The sequence below is a fragment of the Dicentrarchus labrax genome, unplaced genomic scaffold (genome assembly GCF_905237075.1).
Source record: "Dicentrarchus labrax unplaced genomic scaffold, dlabrax2021, whole genome shotgun sequence".
In the NCBI taxonomy this organism is placed as follows: Eukaryota; Metazoa; Chordata; class Actinopteri; family Moronidae; genus Dicentrarchus; species Dicentrarchus labrax.
The window spans coordinates 739,142-757,194 of NW_026136712.1; the positions used below are offsets into that span (position 1 = coordinate 739,142).

Below are 18,053 nucleotides of genomic sequence, written 5' to 3' on the forward strand. Positions count from 1 at the left end.
CTGAACTAATGAAGCCCTTTAAGACAGGGCCTCACTTTATCATGTCACTTGATACTGTGCTATTATAAAGCATTCAACCACAAACCCAACAGCCACACAGTGAATCTGGGACTACCATGGCTAGCTGCCAGAATAAATGCATCTGTAACTACTAAACAGCCACAGAGGAACTTTTCACTCTGCTGAAAAGCTCCGTCCTCTCAGTGATGTCACACATTTACACAGGCGCGAGATGCTGCTGTTAAATATGATGTGATATTGGAGAAACCCTGTGCCAGGTGCTTGAAGAGAATGAAATTACCCTGACTCAGCTGTGAGTTGATGAGGGAACTAGACCTTACTAATAATATCTTTTATTTATTGTTCAAATGCATAGTATGATTCACATATTTTGTATGTTGTAGTGTGATGTTGAAATCAAATTGTGCTGTTGAATGTCATATGAACAAAGACGATGGTGATGAATCTGTTATTCTCTGATGATGCTGCATGGATGACAACTAATAAAAAAAACTCATTACTTGGGAGTGTGTGTGGTATGTGTCAGTTTCCCTACATCAAGCTTTCACTTATGTGACAGTTTTTCTTAACACTTACGTCATTATATTTTAAGAAACGGACTCTAATTTTAATGATTAGTAATGTTGGCACCTCTTGCAGCTTATGTTAATATTCACAGTGCACAGACACAAAATCTAACATTACCTAGCTGGCTAACTAGCTAGGCGAGGTTGTGAGCTTGGTTTATGACAGAATCAAAAAGGGGGAGCCAGTGTTGGCGGAGGCAGCTACACACAGCTAAAGATGGCTCCATGGGTGGACCTAGAGAGATATTTATCGGGTAGCTTGGAGAATCTAAAAGAATTATGCAGTTTAACCCTGAACCCCCGTGGGCTCTGGTACTCCTGGGATAGAAGATCCACACCTTGTTGCAATCCCACTTCCAGAAAAAAGGCACAGAGAGTAAAAATGCCACACACCGATTGTTGCCCTTACTGAAATCAGACAGCCTTTATTGTAATGCATTAACAATCCAGCAATACACACAGTAGACATTTTCCCACACAGATTAAAAACCACAGCCACACAGCTCAGGTGAGTACATGAAGCTTTGGTATCATTAGTCAGTTATGAGCATTAAATGGACATCATGACATGAGAAAGTTTGGCTTATTACACCTCAGCAATAGGGTATGACTACCTGTACGGGTAATCCCCACCATGTCATCCATAAAATGAGGATAGTGATTAAGACGGTCCATAATACTGTATCTGTGGGGGAATCAAAGAGTCGCTCTGGGTTTGAGAAGGGGTTCAGCTGCTGTCCTAGAAACTTGTGCAGGTGATTAGTGACAAATTAAAGGAGTTTTTAAGGCTCTGATATACTCCCAAACAGACATACGGTTCTGTTAATACATCTTGTCCACACAGATGGCTGTGCAGACGTCTGCAGATGACAACAGTAACATCACACGGATCCATGCAGCTGAGGACCCAGACAGTATAACTAGAGCTTTTGTATTCCTTGTCATAGATTCCTCAAGTGTGTGGAATAAACAGAATCCAAACGATGTTCCTAACACATGATTAAAGCAAATAACTGCTTTGCTGTGAAAAAACATTCCTACCATGCCAGCATGGCTTTAATGGTGACAGCTACTTGCGGCTCAGTTCAGCACCACTATCCAAAAGTGCTATAATTGGCGAAATTACAGCCATGGACAGCATGATGGACAAGTTATCACTTGAACATACGTCAGTGGGATAATAACTATCTCAAACAGAAACTGTCTTTAGGGAAAATGTATTTGACGTTAACTTAGATTTTTTTAGTTTGGCCCATTCCCGTCTGCTACATGGAGGCAATGGGCTTTGTGCCCTATACTGCTTTAAGATATATATGTTGATGGTTCACATGTGTACAGTTAGCATGTGCATTCCACGCAGTCAGGGAAATGGTGAAACTCACAGCTGTACAGACGTAAAAATTTGAATTTGTAAATACCACGTTGCGTCCCATAGATGCTCAACAGGGTCTGACGAGCGTAGAGGACATACTGTTGCATATAATTCACATCAATTTCATACTCATCAATCAAACCATTCAATGCCCTCTGCCCTGGGGATGGTTGCATGCTGGAAAAGATAACTTCCATTATTCCTTTAACTTGTCACTCGTCTGCATCAATTTAGTCATTTCTGGGAATAATTCTGGGTCAGTAATGAATCCAATTCACACAGACACCATATCTCTGCAAAACTTAACAGCAAGCAACTGAAGAAAACACTTTCTGCAACTTGTCAGCAGTGTAGCACTGACTGCAGTACCACAGGACAAAAACCAGCCAAACTTTAAAATGTCATGAGAGGCAGTTGGTATAAGCTGTGTGCTGCATCCTCCCGCAGCAAAGTATATTATAAAATGAGATGACAAGCAACGACAACATTGATAAAAAGTTTTGGGAGGAGGTATGTGCAAAAAAACAGCTGATTACAATACAAAAGATTCATTTTGATCCAAACACACACACAAAAAACATTTAAAAAGTTAATATTCACTTAGAAATACAGCTAGAAACTTACAGCGAGGGGTGTAATCAGGACAGTCATATAAAATGACTACATAGCAGAAAAATACGAAATCATAATTGACAGTGATTGGGAGCTGTGGGTCTTCATAAAGGCTAAAACTGTCACACAGAAACCTGGAACAATCACTTTGTTTCATTCAGTTTTCTCTTCACTGGAGTCACTGTCTCCCCCCCGACAGGAACAAGGGAAAATTTTCATTTGCTGGTGTTCAAAAGGGTTTCACTCACACAGGCTCAGTTCCACATCAACTCCAATCTCTCCCAAAGTTAAAATGTTCATGACAGAACTGCTGGTATCGTGCTCTCATACTGTCACCACTGTGACAGGGAATGTTCCATGTGTCTAAAAATCATCTCCATTCATATACTGAATTCTACGGACTCCGACAATAGTGTCAGAGGGTTCTCATTGACAAAACACCTAACAGGCAGAAGAAGCAAAACTGATACCACATTTTAATAAATTACTCTTTATCAATTATGTATTTAAGCTGAAATAAATTGCTTATTTAAAAGGGTGATACAATCATTTAATAAGACTATCTAGTTCACTTCTAAGCCATCAATATAAAAATGTTTTGGATTGCTAAAATCTCTTTGGCTAGGCATGATGCTTGTGGTTAAAATGTTAAGTCTTTAAAGCTGACAAAGTTCAATATAGAATATTCCACTTTCAGCTGGTTGCTACCTGTCTGCTACCAGCAGGCACAGAAACTGCTACATGCTGTGACCAAAAGTGGCCATATGAGAGCTGTGAGGCTGAACCAAAACTGTAAAGTTTAAAACAACACTGAGCTATAAGACATTCAAACACAGAAAAACAGACCTTTCATGCGACAGTCATTTGATCCATTGTTAAAATGCACATTTAAAGCAAGACCATAACTTTTGATAAACGGCAGCACTTGCAGTTCTCTTCATTGTAATATAACTACTGAAATGTTCCTTGAATTGTATCTGCAACATCCTAAAATGGAGTGCAGGGGCCAGCTCATGCTAAAAAAGAACACCTTGAAGGTGAAGTGAAAACCTGGTCATCACAGAGAGGGCGATACACAATATACTTTGCATACGGGGATAACAGTGCACATTTTCAGACAGTCTGTCCTGGAAGACCCTCATAGGTCTGTTGCACTGTGAAAAATGACAGAAATAGTTGAGAGGTTCTAGCCATTGGCAGTATATAAGACAGAAGCCAATGCAGAAGTGTCTTACACCATCATTCTATGTAAAGGCCAGCAGGAGCTCCATTGGCTGCAATTACACACCGATACCATTCACTTTAATGGAGAATGATTTAATGAGTTTATGGTCTCAGTGACTAGTTTCACGTCTTCTTCCATTTAGTATGGTATATTTAGTCAATTATGGCCCCATTTAGAGTAAAATAGACCATAAAGCTGCATGTGCTTTTGGGCGTGGCTACCTTATGATTGACAGGTCACTCTTCGTCAGTCTGTCCAGCGCAGCGCACCAAACTCAGATCAAACTGTCAAACCTGTGCTGATCAGATAGGAAGCTACATTATGTTACGGTGTTGCATATTGCTCACTTACAGTTGTTTACAAACATATTTTGGTGTACTATTTATTTGGAATACGAGATCGTGTGTGTGACCAGGCGAGCCGCCATTGTTTCCGGCTACGGACAAATCCAAACTTCGCAGCCAATGAGCGCAGCTCAATGAGCACTACCTCACGTCCGCTGGCTCGTGCTAGCTAACTGTCATGGCGGCGGCCAAAACGCCGAATTCGAGGCTTTCAAAACGGCACTCCACAACCAATGGATGACGTCACAATAGATTCACACTTGGTTCTAACACATAGCATCTATCTAAAGGTTGCTAACATTAGCATGTCACTTTTTCTAATGAATTTCAGATGACACGCAATTTGGTCGAATGATATCGAATAAATGATCTACACACACATAGTACAAATGTACAAAACATGGCGGAAAACACTTGACTATGGGATAGGACAGTTGCTCTTACCACGCCAATGAGCGACATATCAGCATGTCCTTGCATATACATGTTGCTCTCTAATCGGTGATGGCACTCAGATAGTTTAGTGTCACAAAGGTGTGCTCAGCACGGCTTTGCTCCATGCTTTGCTAGTGTCCTCTAGTTTCTTAGTAAACAACATAATCAGTAAGCTAGTAGTGGCGCGCCCTCTGCTGGATCACAAGGATAACTACTTCAAACGGTTTGTTGCGTTTATAGAATAGATTCAGTTTGGAATTCGAACAGGTCATTTGGAACACTTCCAAAATTAACCACATTTGAACGAATTTTCGAATTTCGATTAAAAAGTGACAGCCCTATTAGCCACCATAAGTCACTGCTAGACCAAGTAATACTCTAGCAGCAAAACCCTTGAGTGTATTTCATTGCTTATAAATTCAACTTATTATTTGAAAGAGGAAGAATGTGTTATTTCTTCTTTCACAAGGTGCACATTTGCACTTTAAAGCTGAATTAATAAACTCATGTCACATTAACAATGGATTCATGTGTAATGTCCACCATAACAACTTTACACACAGGATATTAAGTAAAATGATAGATATATCAGCTTGTTGTGTTGCCCCCAATTGGCCAAAATGTAAATGAATGCTGCTTTAATAAGGGGTCATAGGGTTCACTTGATAATAACCTACCAAGTCAACACTTGCAAATGTTATGCCATGCAACATTCTCCCGACTGAAAATGGTCCAACATTCTATTGGAGGAGTCGCCCTGTTGAACTAAAGAGTTTAAGTGTTGGGGAGGAAAAAACACTAAAAAGGATTTTCCATGAACAGGTAAATGTAAGTTGTTATTAATTAAAAGTAAATTATTTAACTATGCATCAAGCCATTAATTAGAATTTATTAACTCTATAAAAGATGCCTTATTAGAAAGTGGTACCACAAAACTTAACCAAAAAGACTCAAGTGATGGATCTAAAATCTAAAAGACTACACATACATAACATCACACCTAAAAACTACAATTAAACTACAATAAACAACAGATGAATCACACACAAGTCATGCAAAAAACATGTACACCATTGAACCCGACAGCTCACCTGGTAGAGCAACGCACCACGCACTAAAGCTGAGTCCTTACTGCAGTGGGGTACATCCTATCCCTCCTTTCTGTCACTCTTCAGCTGTTGAGCTATCAATAACGGCAAAAAAACCCCAAAATAATCTTTGTAAAAAACATGTACGCTATCACCCAAAGAAAAATATCTAGCTCAAGCTAGAGTCGCTGGTTCTGGATGAAGTAGGTAATAAATATGTGAGAAGAAAGCTCATCACCAAAGAGACAGAAGAGTAAATCAGACTGAGAAGAAATGGAATACAGGCTGACAATACCATCCACCAATCAGCAGACTGCTCTGCTTTGTAAATGTGAATGTGTGTCATCAGTAGTCTTTTCACATCCCATAGTTAACGGAGCTGAGCGCTGGTCTCTTCTTGCCTTTAATTTTCAGGGATCCATAACGAGCCTGAGGACAGAATAATGAAAAGAAGAAAGTTATGAATCACTGATACAGAAAGATTTCAAAAATAAATATACACTATATGTGCAAACTAGCTTTGTGCTAACTAACAGATGAATACACGTTTATTTTACCCCGATAGAACATTGAAGAGATTTCCTCATTGACAGTAGTGTTGAGATGTTAAACAATGCCAGCAAACAAAACAGCTACCAATAAAGTTAAAATCCAGAAGAATAAACCTGCTATGGAGTAAATTATATAACTGAAGATCCACCAAAAATAGATAAATAAATAAATAAAGCAATAAAATGGAATAAAAGTCCATAGAAGTGTTAAAAGCTTTAAATCCGAACATCTGATGACTAAACTATTTCACCTTGTTAAAATGTTTAGGTAAAACAAACAGGATCTAAAAAAGGGTAGAAGTCTACTTACCAGAAACACAAACCTGGAAATGTTTAGTACCCTAAAGTTTTGTTAGAAATCTAAAGTGTGAGTCCCCAGCATATAGAAACTGCCAGATGCTAACTTGCATTGGGCAATTAGCACAATTAGCACCAATTAGCATACTCTCATATACGGACAATATTTTAGCAACTGCTTGGCCGATTTGGACAATATAGGAGTGGTTTAAAGATGTACCTTTACAAGCCTCTGAAGGGGATATCCTCCAATAGAGGCCATAGCAGTAACAGAACACTTACATCTTTACGGACTCTTGATCGTGTGATCTTGACACTCTGCGATCGTCTCAGTCCTTTTTGAGTAACAGCCTCGTCTTCAGAGAAGGTTGGTTCAGCCTCTTCATCTGTTCTTTCCTCGTCATAAAAGTACTCTGAAAAACATAACCATACACCGATCAGGAAAAACAGAAACAGAGACTCAGAATTACTCAGTTCTTAAGTCTATTTAATTACCATGAAAGTCAAGTAGTATAATAATGTGTATGAGTTCCAACAAACTACCATATAAATGAACCACGTTAAATTACTGTTGTTCTCATGTTCTCATTAGATGAGTTGAAAACACATAGGTCACACTGACCACATACTAATATTAGAATATTACCACATCAATTCAATTCTGTTAACATATCACAATCAGCCTCCTAATCTATTCTATATTTTTCTTCTAGTCAACAAGTGTCAACACAGAGTCAAAGCATTGATGAACCATATACGAGTATTGTGGGTGTATCTCTGTGCCATAGAGCTCCATTCTTCAGGATTTCTAAATACCCTAATATTCTGTCATACATTGATACCGCCCAAGCCAAAGTGTGCCATTACTCCACTATACTTTTACATAGCAAATAGTTGTTTTCTGCTCAAAATATAATTTATATAACTCAACTAGCCTAACTTAATTATGTATTTTGTGTTTTTAAAAGCAGTCAGTATTTGAACAGGGATGTGTTTTCTGGTTGTTCTGGTTCTAGCTCCTGCTGCTGCTGTTGTTGTCACATCTGGAGTCTATAAAGGAAAACCTCCCACTCTCCAGAGTTGGAACAGCCTTTCCCCTCCCTGAGGAAACAGGGTGGGATGAGACAGAGGCTCATGTGACATGAGATTCTAACACAAGATCCAAAATATTGAATTCTGAATGTGTTGGTTGGATGGTAATTAGAGCTGTAGTTTTGAGGTTGATAGTGATGAAAGAATTCAGTCCCGCTACCTAAACAGTGTTCAACCATACAGATGAAAAAACAAAAACAAATGGTTAGATGTCCTCAGCCTGATTGGGTCCCAGGCTGCACTGGTCATTTGCACAGGAATAACATTTTAGAGCTCTGTTCCTTGGTGGAATTTAATTCTTTCACAGAGCTAGATTCTCTGTGAGGACTATGGAGAACAAATTCAAGTCATTCCCGTCATTCTAGCTATCCCCAGTCTATTCTGTGGTAAAACTCTCCAATTTCCTGTCATGTCGAGAGCTGAGGGCTTTATTAAACAATGCTCCATCTAGCTCAGCCAAAAGCAAAGACCTGGTGCCACTTGTCCAGCCAGGATTTTATAATCGTGTCTCTATCATGTCTCTCCAGGAAAAAGTTAGTTTTTAGTGTTTCAATGTAGTGGACATTCCTATTTACTTTGTCCTATCATTGCTGATGAGCTTTACTACCTTTCTCAAGACACACTACTAAAAATTCATGGTTAAAAAAAAAAAAAAAAAGGTTTATTCCTAATGAGCAGATTATTATTGACTGTTGTTGAATCATCTCCCTAATAATTCCTGTTTCAAGCCATGATTGCAGTGTTTTTGAACCATTAATTTGACCTCCATGATATCCAATCATCATATTTTAGATTGTAACTGATAATGAATATTTTTCATGAACTACACTACATGGCAGGCTGATACTGACACAAAATTAAAGTAACTTTAATTCACATTTCAGATTACAAAAATATGTCAGAAATACCTCCATCTAAAATAAGATGCTCCTTTATTGATCCCCTTAGAAGAAATTCAAAATGGACACTGCAGCATATGGCAATGTAGTGCAAAAGAGAGTACAGAAGTGGAGGTACAACAAGATGTCACAAAATAAAATATTACAAAATATAATAGAAAATATAAGACTATAAATGAGTATATACACTGTTGAGTGACTATCAAACAAACAATATAGTCGCAGAGAGGCTAAGCAGGGGAAAAACTTTACCTCCCGGACGCGCTGGTTGTTCAATAAAAACATCTTTCGATTGCTGATTTATGCATATTTACTGCTGCTAAAACACAAACGGTGAGTGTTCCTATAGTCCATAAAAACATTTAGTCAGTCTATTTCTGAGATCATGCGGTCAGCAAAAGTAAGACTTCCCCTCTCACCCTCTCAGTTCCTTCATTCATCAGGTGAACATCTGATTTCACTACCTGGCTGATGCACCACCACGTGACCCACATCCCCATATGTGACCATATCAACAAACCCTAAAACAATACTAGCTGGCGCCTAGTGTTTTAACTATGCAATATAGCAGCTTTTAATACCACCAGTATGGTACATGGTACATGTACCATAGTGAAAACCAGTGCTCTAGTATTTTGGGATCATGATGGTTTGTGTGGGACTGAGTCAAAATAAACTACAGCCTGTGTGTTTGTGGTAATCAAGGAAAATGTCACCCAGTGCAACAGCTTGGTTCACTGATGTGTTCTAAGTAGTTTTTTGACAACAATGGAGCTCTATAGCACAGAAGAAGATATATCAGGCTTCGATAAACACACAATACTTCTTTGAGTTGATACATTTCTTGATGGTTTGACTTTGCACATGAGATTTGCTGACAGTAAGATAAATCTAGAATACCACCAGTCATCTTTGAGTTATAGCTTTAACAAAACAGTACATCTGTAGAGAACCGTTGTTGCTTAAGAGCTGAGGACCTCCAATACGACCACCAGAGGGTGTGTGATGTCATGTGAAAACCCTCCACATCAGTGACATGTATATGAAAGAGGGTGAAAATATTTCTCTTCCTTTGCTTCTTTTCATCCCTTTATCTATCTGCCTGTCTGCTGCTGGCTGGCTGAGCTGAAAACATAATACAGTCTTTCCTCTCTCAGTATGCTAATGTTAACTACCATCTGTCCATCTCCCTCTTCTTCCAATTCACTCCTGCTACATCCATCCCTTACATCTCCACTCTCCTCCTATAAATTCATCTCTGTCCTTCCCTCCCAGCCCCTGCTCTCTCCCTCTCCATGCCTCACTGGTTAGCTGTGTGCGTGATTGACATTCCACCAGTGTCCCACCCAACCTCATCTGTCTGCTGGGAAGTCCACACACAGACACACACAGACACACACTTCATTGACATGCCAGCCAGCTTGCAGTTCTCATCAGACAAGCAAGGAAGGAAGCAAACAAAGACAATCCAAAATAAAGATTTGATTTGGCTATTTGACCTAAGTGCAGTGTTGCAGTGATGTTGACAGCCCTATCTGTGAGCCTACTAGTAAACATATTTAGGGTGACAGTGTGGGGGCATTTCACCTAAAAATGTGGAAATTTGTACCATGTCTCCAACCCAGGTGCAGAGTGGGTCCACCTGAAATCTATTTCACTGGGACAGTCTGTACAAAAAGAACATCCTGGACCTCATCATCAGTGGTGTTCTTTTTGAAGTACCTTTCTCATTTCTCCCCAATTTCCCCCCTATTGTGAATACAACAGCTAGGTATGTCTTATTAGGTAATAGATTGTTATTTTCAGCAAAAAATTTGGCCAACTCAGAACTCATAAATTTGCATTTATTGGTACTAAACATGTTTTCACAGATTTTTATATACACAGGATTTCAACACATGGCAGATGTGTGTATATCAATGCACAGAGGAGAATGTCAGTGTTTAAGGCATGTAAGGACTGTGCTGACAGGACATTCGGCACTTGAGTAATGGCAAGAAATATAGTAATAGCATATGCACGTACATCTTGTCTCATGTACACTTTTACACTATTGGGGGAAAAATTGCAGTGTGTGTGTGTGTGTGTGTGTGTGTGTGTGTGTGTGTACCAGCTTCGTCAGCAGCATCAGTGCTCTGAGATCTCCTGATGGCGGGGTTGGATGAGTGGGAGCTGTACTGGTAGAGCTGGTTCCCTCCTCTGTCATCCTGCTGGTTTATCTGTGTGAGGTCATGCATGCTCAGGCTACGCAGCTTCTCTGTGATGGCACCCTGACCCTGTAACACACAAACACAAGTCAATATTACATCACCAGCAAATAGAACTTCAGACCTCTCAGGGACCAAGAGGACAAAATCTAATACACCAATGAAGTAAGTGAGTGTTCTTCAAACTACTCCCCTTAATGTCTACAGACAATAAAAGTCTGGCATTTCCAAATGAATATGTGGAGGCTTTAGGCTATTTTGTATTTCTTAGCTGTCCGAAAAAAATCTAAATTTGTGTGGTATTGTTGAAGAGACAATAATGTGATTACGAGCGAGTCTGTTAAGTTGTAAATAAGCATGGTCGTCAATATATACACTTCACTATTCACTCTGCTGCTTAAGTGCTACAAGGATCCGCTCTGTGAGGGAAAACTCACAGGGGCTGGGAAAAGGACTTTCTCTTTCCTACGACTGGTATACAGCACTGCTCCATGTCCGCTAACTATGGTTGCCAATTTATACTAGTCCAATGATTTTGAACGGCTTTATGGTTTGGCTTAGCTGTCTGGGGTAAACCAAGTCACCACTGTGCTCCAGCTGCTACAAACATGTGAAGTTACAGACTTTGATTTAATTTCACTAAATTCAAAAGACTAAAAATTCAGGTCATCTGCATCCCTAATTTGACCTATAAGCTCACTGCTCTTAACCTGTCCACTGCAATGGAGTATTAAAATAAATTTTCTAATGTTGTAACTTTATATAATGCTAATTATATATTACTTTACAACCGTTTGTTTTAAGAATGACTTATTTTCTTGTTGACTTAATTCTCATGATGTAACATCTCTCATAAAACTGACTTTTTTGTTCTACTACTAGAAGAGCTAATGTTCTGCTGCCATAGTTTTATTTTACATGGGAAATGTTGGGGCCTGATGTCATAAACATACACTGGGTCTTTTTTGCAGAAGCATATAATGATTATAGTGTATCATATACTGATTTACAAATGACTTTTGTCATTATAAATTTGATATACAGATTATAAACCTCACTCAAAACTCAGCCTGCTACAGCTAAGAGCCCTAAATACGAGTGAGTACGCTTGTTCCTCTCACACAGAAAGCAGAAATGATCAAGAAAATTCTACAGTGATGAAGACATCATCATGGAAATGGTTTACATAATGAGCAACAGGATAACGGGAGAAACAAAAACATGAAACCTAGTGCAAGTTAAAAAAAAAAAAAAAAAAGGAAAAAAGAACAGGAAGAATATGCCAAGTGTTATAATGAAAATAAACATTTAAACACAGGTAAAAAGGGATATAAATGAAAAAATAGGCTGTAATATTGAGTTCAATTTATTTGCAAACACTTAATAAAGTATTACAACACTAACAAAATAGAAATAAACACTTAAGATTTATTTTCAGCTACCAGGTCTGATAAAAGAACAGAAATGTTTGAAAATCACAGGATGGGGAACAGAGAATAATGCTGGTATGAAATGGCAAGGGAATGTTCTGTCCATGCTGCTTACACTGACTGGTTTTTACCTCCCAGAGGAGCCTGCTGAAGCACAGAAACCCTGAAGAGAGAAGGATGTCAGTACAGAGAGAGAAGGAGAAACATAGTCAGAAGAGGGTTAGCTAGTAGGCAAGTTGGGATAGATCCAGACATTATCTTGACAAAAAAAACAGATACCATGATTCTAAAATCAGTGTACTGTACATGGTGGTTAGCTACGTAGAGTCAAGCAGAACTCAGTTTTCCCACAGGTTCTCAATATAGTGCAGCAGGGATGATGTATTTTTGTAGCTCAACCAGAAAGTTTGTTTCACCCTGGTTCCTCCAACAAACGGCCAATGGGATTTTTCCATTATTATGGGTTATTTCAGGAAATTAGCCTGCTGGTGAACAAATGTTTATGATACTTCAAATATTTTGTTCAGCAAGATAAACTTCACAAATGAACACCACTTCTATGATTTCTGAAGCATAAATGCAATCGCCAGAAGTAAAAAGCTACACACCTCCAAGACGACCACTGCCTTGCTAAAGAAGCTGAGGGTAAAGGCAATGGACTGGCCAAGCATGTCTCCAGACCTAAACCGTACTGAGCATCTGTGGGGCATCCTCAAACGGAAGGTGGAGGAGCACAAGGTCTCTAATATCCACAAGCTCCATGATGTCGTCATGGAGGAGAGGAAGAGGATTCCAGTGGCAACCTGTGAAGCTCTGGTGAACTCCATGCCCAAGAAGGTTAAGACAGTGGTGGAAAATAACGGTGGCCACACAAAATATTGACACTTTGGGCCCAATTTGGACATTTTCACTTAGGGGTGTACTCACTTTTGTTGACAGCGGTTTAGACATTAATGGCTGTGTGTTGAGTTATTGAGGGACAGTAAATTTAAATGGTAAATGGACCTGTACTTGTATAGCGCCTTTCTAGTCTTCCGACCACTCAAAGCGCTTTTACACTACGTGCCACATTCACCCTTTCACACACATTCACTCAGTGATGGCAAAGTCCATTGAACAGAAACTAACATTCATACACACTCACACACGGCGTCGGGAGCAATTTGGGGTTCAGTATCTTGCTCAAGGATACTTCGACATGTGGCACCAGGAGCTGGGGATTGCACCCACAACCTTCCAATTAAGGAACGACCCTCTCTGCCTGTGAGCCACAGCCGCCCCATTTACACTGTTATACAAACTGTACACTGACTACTTTACATTGTATCAAAGTGTAATTTCTTCAGTGTTGTCCCATGAAAAGATATAATGAAATATTTGCAGAAATGTGAGGGGTGTACTCACTTTTGTGAGATACTGTATGCTCACTCATATGCGGGAGTCTGAGTTAGGCGATACAATACGTATCACGAAACATGGGTTACGATTCCACATATACGATACATATGCGATACAATAAGCAAGGCGATATATTGCAATTTTAAAAAGAAACCTAATTTAAAGGGGAACTTTTGTCGTCGCATGTTTTCTCAACGAGCTCCCCCTACAGCTCTGGGACGTATATTTCACAAAACTGTCGTAAAAAAAACTCACTTGCGGCACCCTCCTCCACCTTTCTACCGCTGCTGATGTGCATTTGTTGCCTGCCAACTTTTCGTGTGGAGCAATGTCTACCGAGGTGGGTAATACATTATACACAGTATCATAGAACATTGTGTTTATGTGGAATTGCTGTAAAGTAGTTTGTGTTTCTCGCTCGTTATTGCTTCTCACGATACTTCCTACTTCCAACTTCCAAAGTTGCAAGGTTGGTTTTCCGCCTGGGGACGCTAGGGGGAGCGAGGAAAGTCACCATTAACACCGGAACAGGCCATTTAACCAGCCAAATGATTTCTAAACAGGTTTATTAAGTTGAAATGGTTGCCAAATTCCCCTTTAAGGAAAACTTTATAGTATAAAGAACAACACTTATGGATGATATCAGAGAAAAAACGAAAGTTTCCCTTTTTTCTGCAACCAGAGCAGTGGTTAGGGTTCTAGATAGAGAGGACCAGTGGAAATGGAAATCAAGTCAAATATCTATGGCATCTTTGGAAAATGGTCATGGTCAGACCAAATTAGCAAAAACATATTTTTAAGGATTTTTAGGATTCTGATTCAGGTGGCGTGTATTCCATTAGATTTGGGTGTGTCACATGGGCATGACCAGAGGCGAGTCGCTCACAGACCAGGGAGCAGAGCAGCAACAGTAACAACTTCAGTCTTTCAGACAGATGGGTTTTATGTACAATGCATCTGATTTTATTGTACAAGCCAAGGTTAATCAAATTCCAACTAAAAATACAAAAAGCTTCTGAAATAGCACGGTTACCTAAAATGGTGATAATAAAACAGGGAGGGAGAGGGAAGAAGAGAGAAACAGTAAGATAAGGGAATAAAAGGAATAAAGGGAGAAAGGTTTTCAACCACACAAAAGACAAACTGAAAGAGGGACAGACAAGTGTTGTAGAGAGAGAAAGCATGAGATTGGAATGTTGGAAAGTGAGAGAGAGGCACAGCTTTGAAGCAGTCATAAATGGTGTTTTATGTAAGCAGAGACAGGAGGGTTTTTACCAATGGTTTTTACAAGTCTCACACTGGTGTCACTACAAGGACAGTGAAGTTAAAGGTACAGCCAAAAATCTATTAATTCACACAGTCACGCTCTTGGCATTGATCCTCCTGATGCGGATCCCCTTTGTTTGAATATAAACACCTCAAGTCATTCATGTTTTGTGTTTTGTTTTAGATGGGACTCAATGTTCTGTAGTCAATGTACTCAATGTTTCCCTTAAATAGAAGCACAGAACACAAACTAATTGAATTGAATAGTAACAGTGGCCCAGTTATCAAAAGAGTGAGCTAGAGCAGCCCGATAGTTTGCCACAGGACATTAGCAATGAAAGAGAATAAATGCAATTTCCTGTCCAGTGGCATTTTACCAAGGTTTGTTTTTCCTGAGACCTTCTAATGGCTCCTGACTACCAGAACACACGCACGCACGCACGCACGCACGCACGCACGCACGCACGCACGCACGCACGCACGCACGCACGCACGCACGCACGCACGCACGCATGCACGCATCATATTCTGGTTTCAGAAACCTGGATTTGTGGTCCTGTTCGCAATAAACCTGTAAATGCTAGCCAGAGTACCAGGATAATATGGCATGTAAACATCTGATCCAGGTTTCTGATCACTGTCTACCATTAACAGGGTCCAAAACACCCACCAATTTGGGTCTAGCGGAAAAATGAACTGGGGTTAACGGCCAGGTGGCTGGTAAATAATTTGAGATTACAGTGCAGGGCCAGGTTTGTACCCATCAGGTATTAAACCACCCCCTCTGTAAGTAATCATGTAAACATCAGACCATATGATCATGCATGTAAATCTCAATAACAGGACATAATCTGAGAATATATCATATTACATAGTGCAGTCTTCTCTCTTATACTTATACCATATACTTTTATTCTAAATTTTAAAAATCATTCAAACTTTTTCTTCTTCTTTTTAAAAGAAAATATATTTGGGGCTTTTATTGCCTTTAATGGATGTGACAGCTAAAGATAGACAGGAAAGGGTAGAGAGAGAGGGTATGACACACAGCAAGGGGCCGCTGGTCATAATTTTGATATTTTAGTAAGAATTAGGGTTATGACAATGTAGTATTTCCAAAAAGCTGAAACATAAAGTACAGAAAGGAAAAAGAAATCCAACTCAAAAAGAACAGTATCATTGGCTATTACTTGTTTGTCTTCAAAAAGATTTTTGCATATTGATTGTCTGATAATAACAGTGACTAAAGATTCCAGTCCCATCAAGTTAAATCATATCTTTGCTAGATGGCTTCTGCTGTGAGTGTGGATCTATTAACTTGACTTTCTATTTAGTAGTAGATTCGTACTGCCTGGGATCACCTCAGTGCAGCGAAGCCTTAGACAGGAGATCAGTAGGGATTAACTGATACACTCAGGTATTTATGTAATGCTGATAAAACCAGTTCACATTTCACTTATACCGACTCTGCAGTGTGCGGTTGCTGAGGGGCCCCACAGTGCTTTAGAGACACACTCACAATGGATACATTTGCATGAGCACAATGTTTTAGATACTATGTCATCTCCAAATTAAGATTTTAATCAGGACCTGCTGTAGTAATTAATGCAATTCATATACAGACCAATAACACTATTTCCGTCGGTGTGATTGAGCATTCTGTGTTGATTGAACATATGCGCACCACTGCCTCGTGTCATAAAGATCTTGATCTGCCTAGTGCGTGTATTTGTTTTGGAATTAAGTGCAAAAAAGATGCTTATTTCTAATACTATTTTACATTTTTAAACACAGCTGTTTGTAATATAATGTAATGTAAATCTATTAGTGGTTCTGTAAGATTAATAACTGAAATATGACAATGGTGAAACAAAGAAAGCTTTGTTTTAGTACCGTTCATACAGCTAGGTTACATGTAATATAATTTACAGAGATGGGTGATCGGTAATAGTTTTTATTGAGAAAGCTAGTCATCAACATTTCCCAGGGTTTGTGCAGTTCACAATGGGTTGAATTTAAGACTTTTTGAAAACCATTATAAATGCAAGTTAAGACCTATTTTATGTCTAACTCACGACAAAAAGACAGGAAAATTGGTTGTATGACGGTTTCATTGAAGTTTAAAGCATCATCAACACAAAGTGTCCCACATTTAAAAGTGAGATACATCAATGCAGCTTTATACAATTTCAATTCAATTCAATTCAATTTTATTTGTATAGCGCCAATTCATAACAGAAGTTATCTCAGGACACTTTTCAAAAATAGAGCAGGTCTAGACCGAACTCTTTATAACATTTACAGAGTCCCAACAGTACCACCATGAGCAAGCACTTGGTGACGGGGGCGAGGAAAAACTGCCTGTTAAAAGGCAGAAACCTAGGATGTTATAAAGAGTTCGGTCTAGACCTGCTCTATTTGAAAAGTGTCCTGAGATAACTTCTGTTATGAATTGGCGCTATACAAATAAAATTGAATTGAATTGAATTGAATATGACAGACCCTTCAGCTCTAGGTGGGTGGTCGTCTGCCTCGACCAGTTGAGGTGAGAGAGAGAGAGAGAGAACCTTAATGCTATTTAAAGCTGCAGTCGGTAATTTTATCTGGTTCCTCTGGCTTGTTCTAAAGCTCCTAATGGCATCTGCTAGAATCCACCACAGTTGAACAAAATTAACCAATCAGAGCCTAGAAAGCTATTGATTGGTGAGGCTCATTCCCAGGTCATCAAATACTGATGCTTTGGGTTGTGGCTTGAAGCTTTGGAACCCAAAGTGTTGATATTTTACTATATGGCAATTCTGTAAGTCAATCCATCTTTTAGAATAATAATATATAAATAGCCAATATTCTTGCTGATGGTCTAATTTTCCAAAGTAGGTCATATTGGCACTAGTGTTAAACTGAGACTGTTTCGTAACCAGTTCAAAAATTATTGTAGCTGGTTTAAGTAAAATTCTAATGACAGTACATTAATGATGAAAACTATTAATAAAAAGTAGCACGTTTAAACAAATGTGAAATAGAATACAGAATAGAATAGAATTTAGTGTTCTTACGAGCTAGAGACACTTGCCTTGACAGCTGCAGTGACAGCGGCGGTGGCAGCAATGCTCAGTCCCTGCTTGCCAAAGTTGACCATGGTCTCATAGCTCCTCTCCTTGGCCTGCACAATATACTCATCTATTTCCTACATGGAGACATCAATAACACTTTTTAGTAGACAGTTTAATTGAGTAAAAGTACTGCGAGA

At 39.2% G+C, this 18,053-nt stretch overlaps 1 protein-coding gene across 1 annotated transcript in view; it reads right to left on the reverse strand.

The window, feature by feature from the left end:
* Positions 1–983: 983 nt before the first annotated feature.
* The window catches only part of reep3b (receptor accessory protein 3b), a 38,945-nt gene continuing 21,875 nt past the window's right edge, over positions 984–18,053 (reverse strand). The window contains exons 5-8 of the mRNA XM_051417178.1: positions 17,877–17,990; positions 10,613–10,778; positions 6,794–6,924; positions 984–6,092 (exon numbers count right to left, since the gene is read on the reverse strand). Of these exons, the coding sequence (XP_051273138.1) occupies positions 6,021–6,092; positions 6,794–6,924; positions 10,613–10,778; positions 17,877–17,990 (483 nt within the window). The 3' untranslated portion in view covers positions 984–6,020. The remainder of the gene's footprint in view (positions 6,093–6,793; positions 6,925–10,612; positions 10,779–17,876; positions 17,991–18,053) is intronic.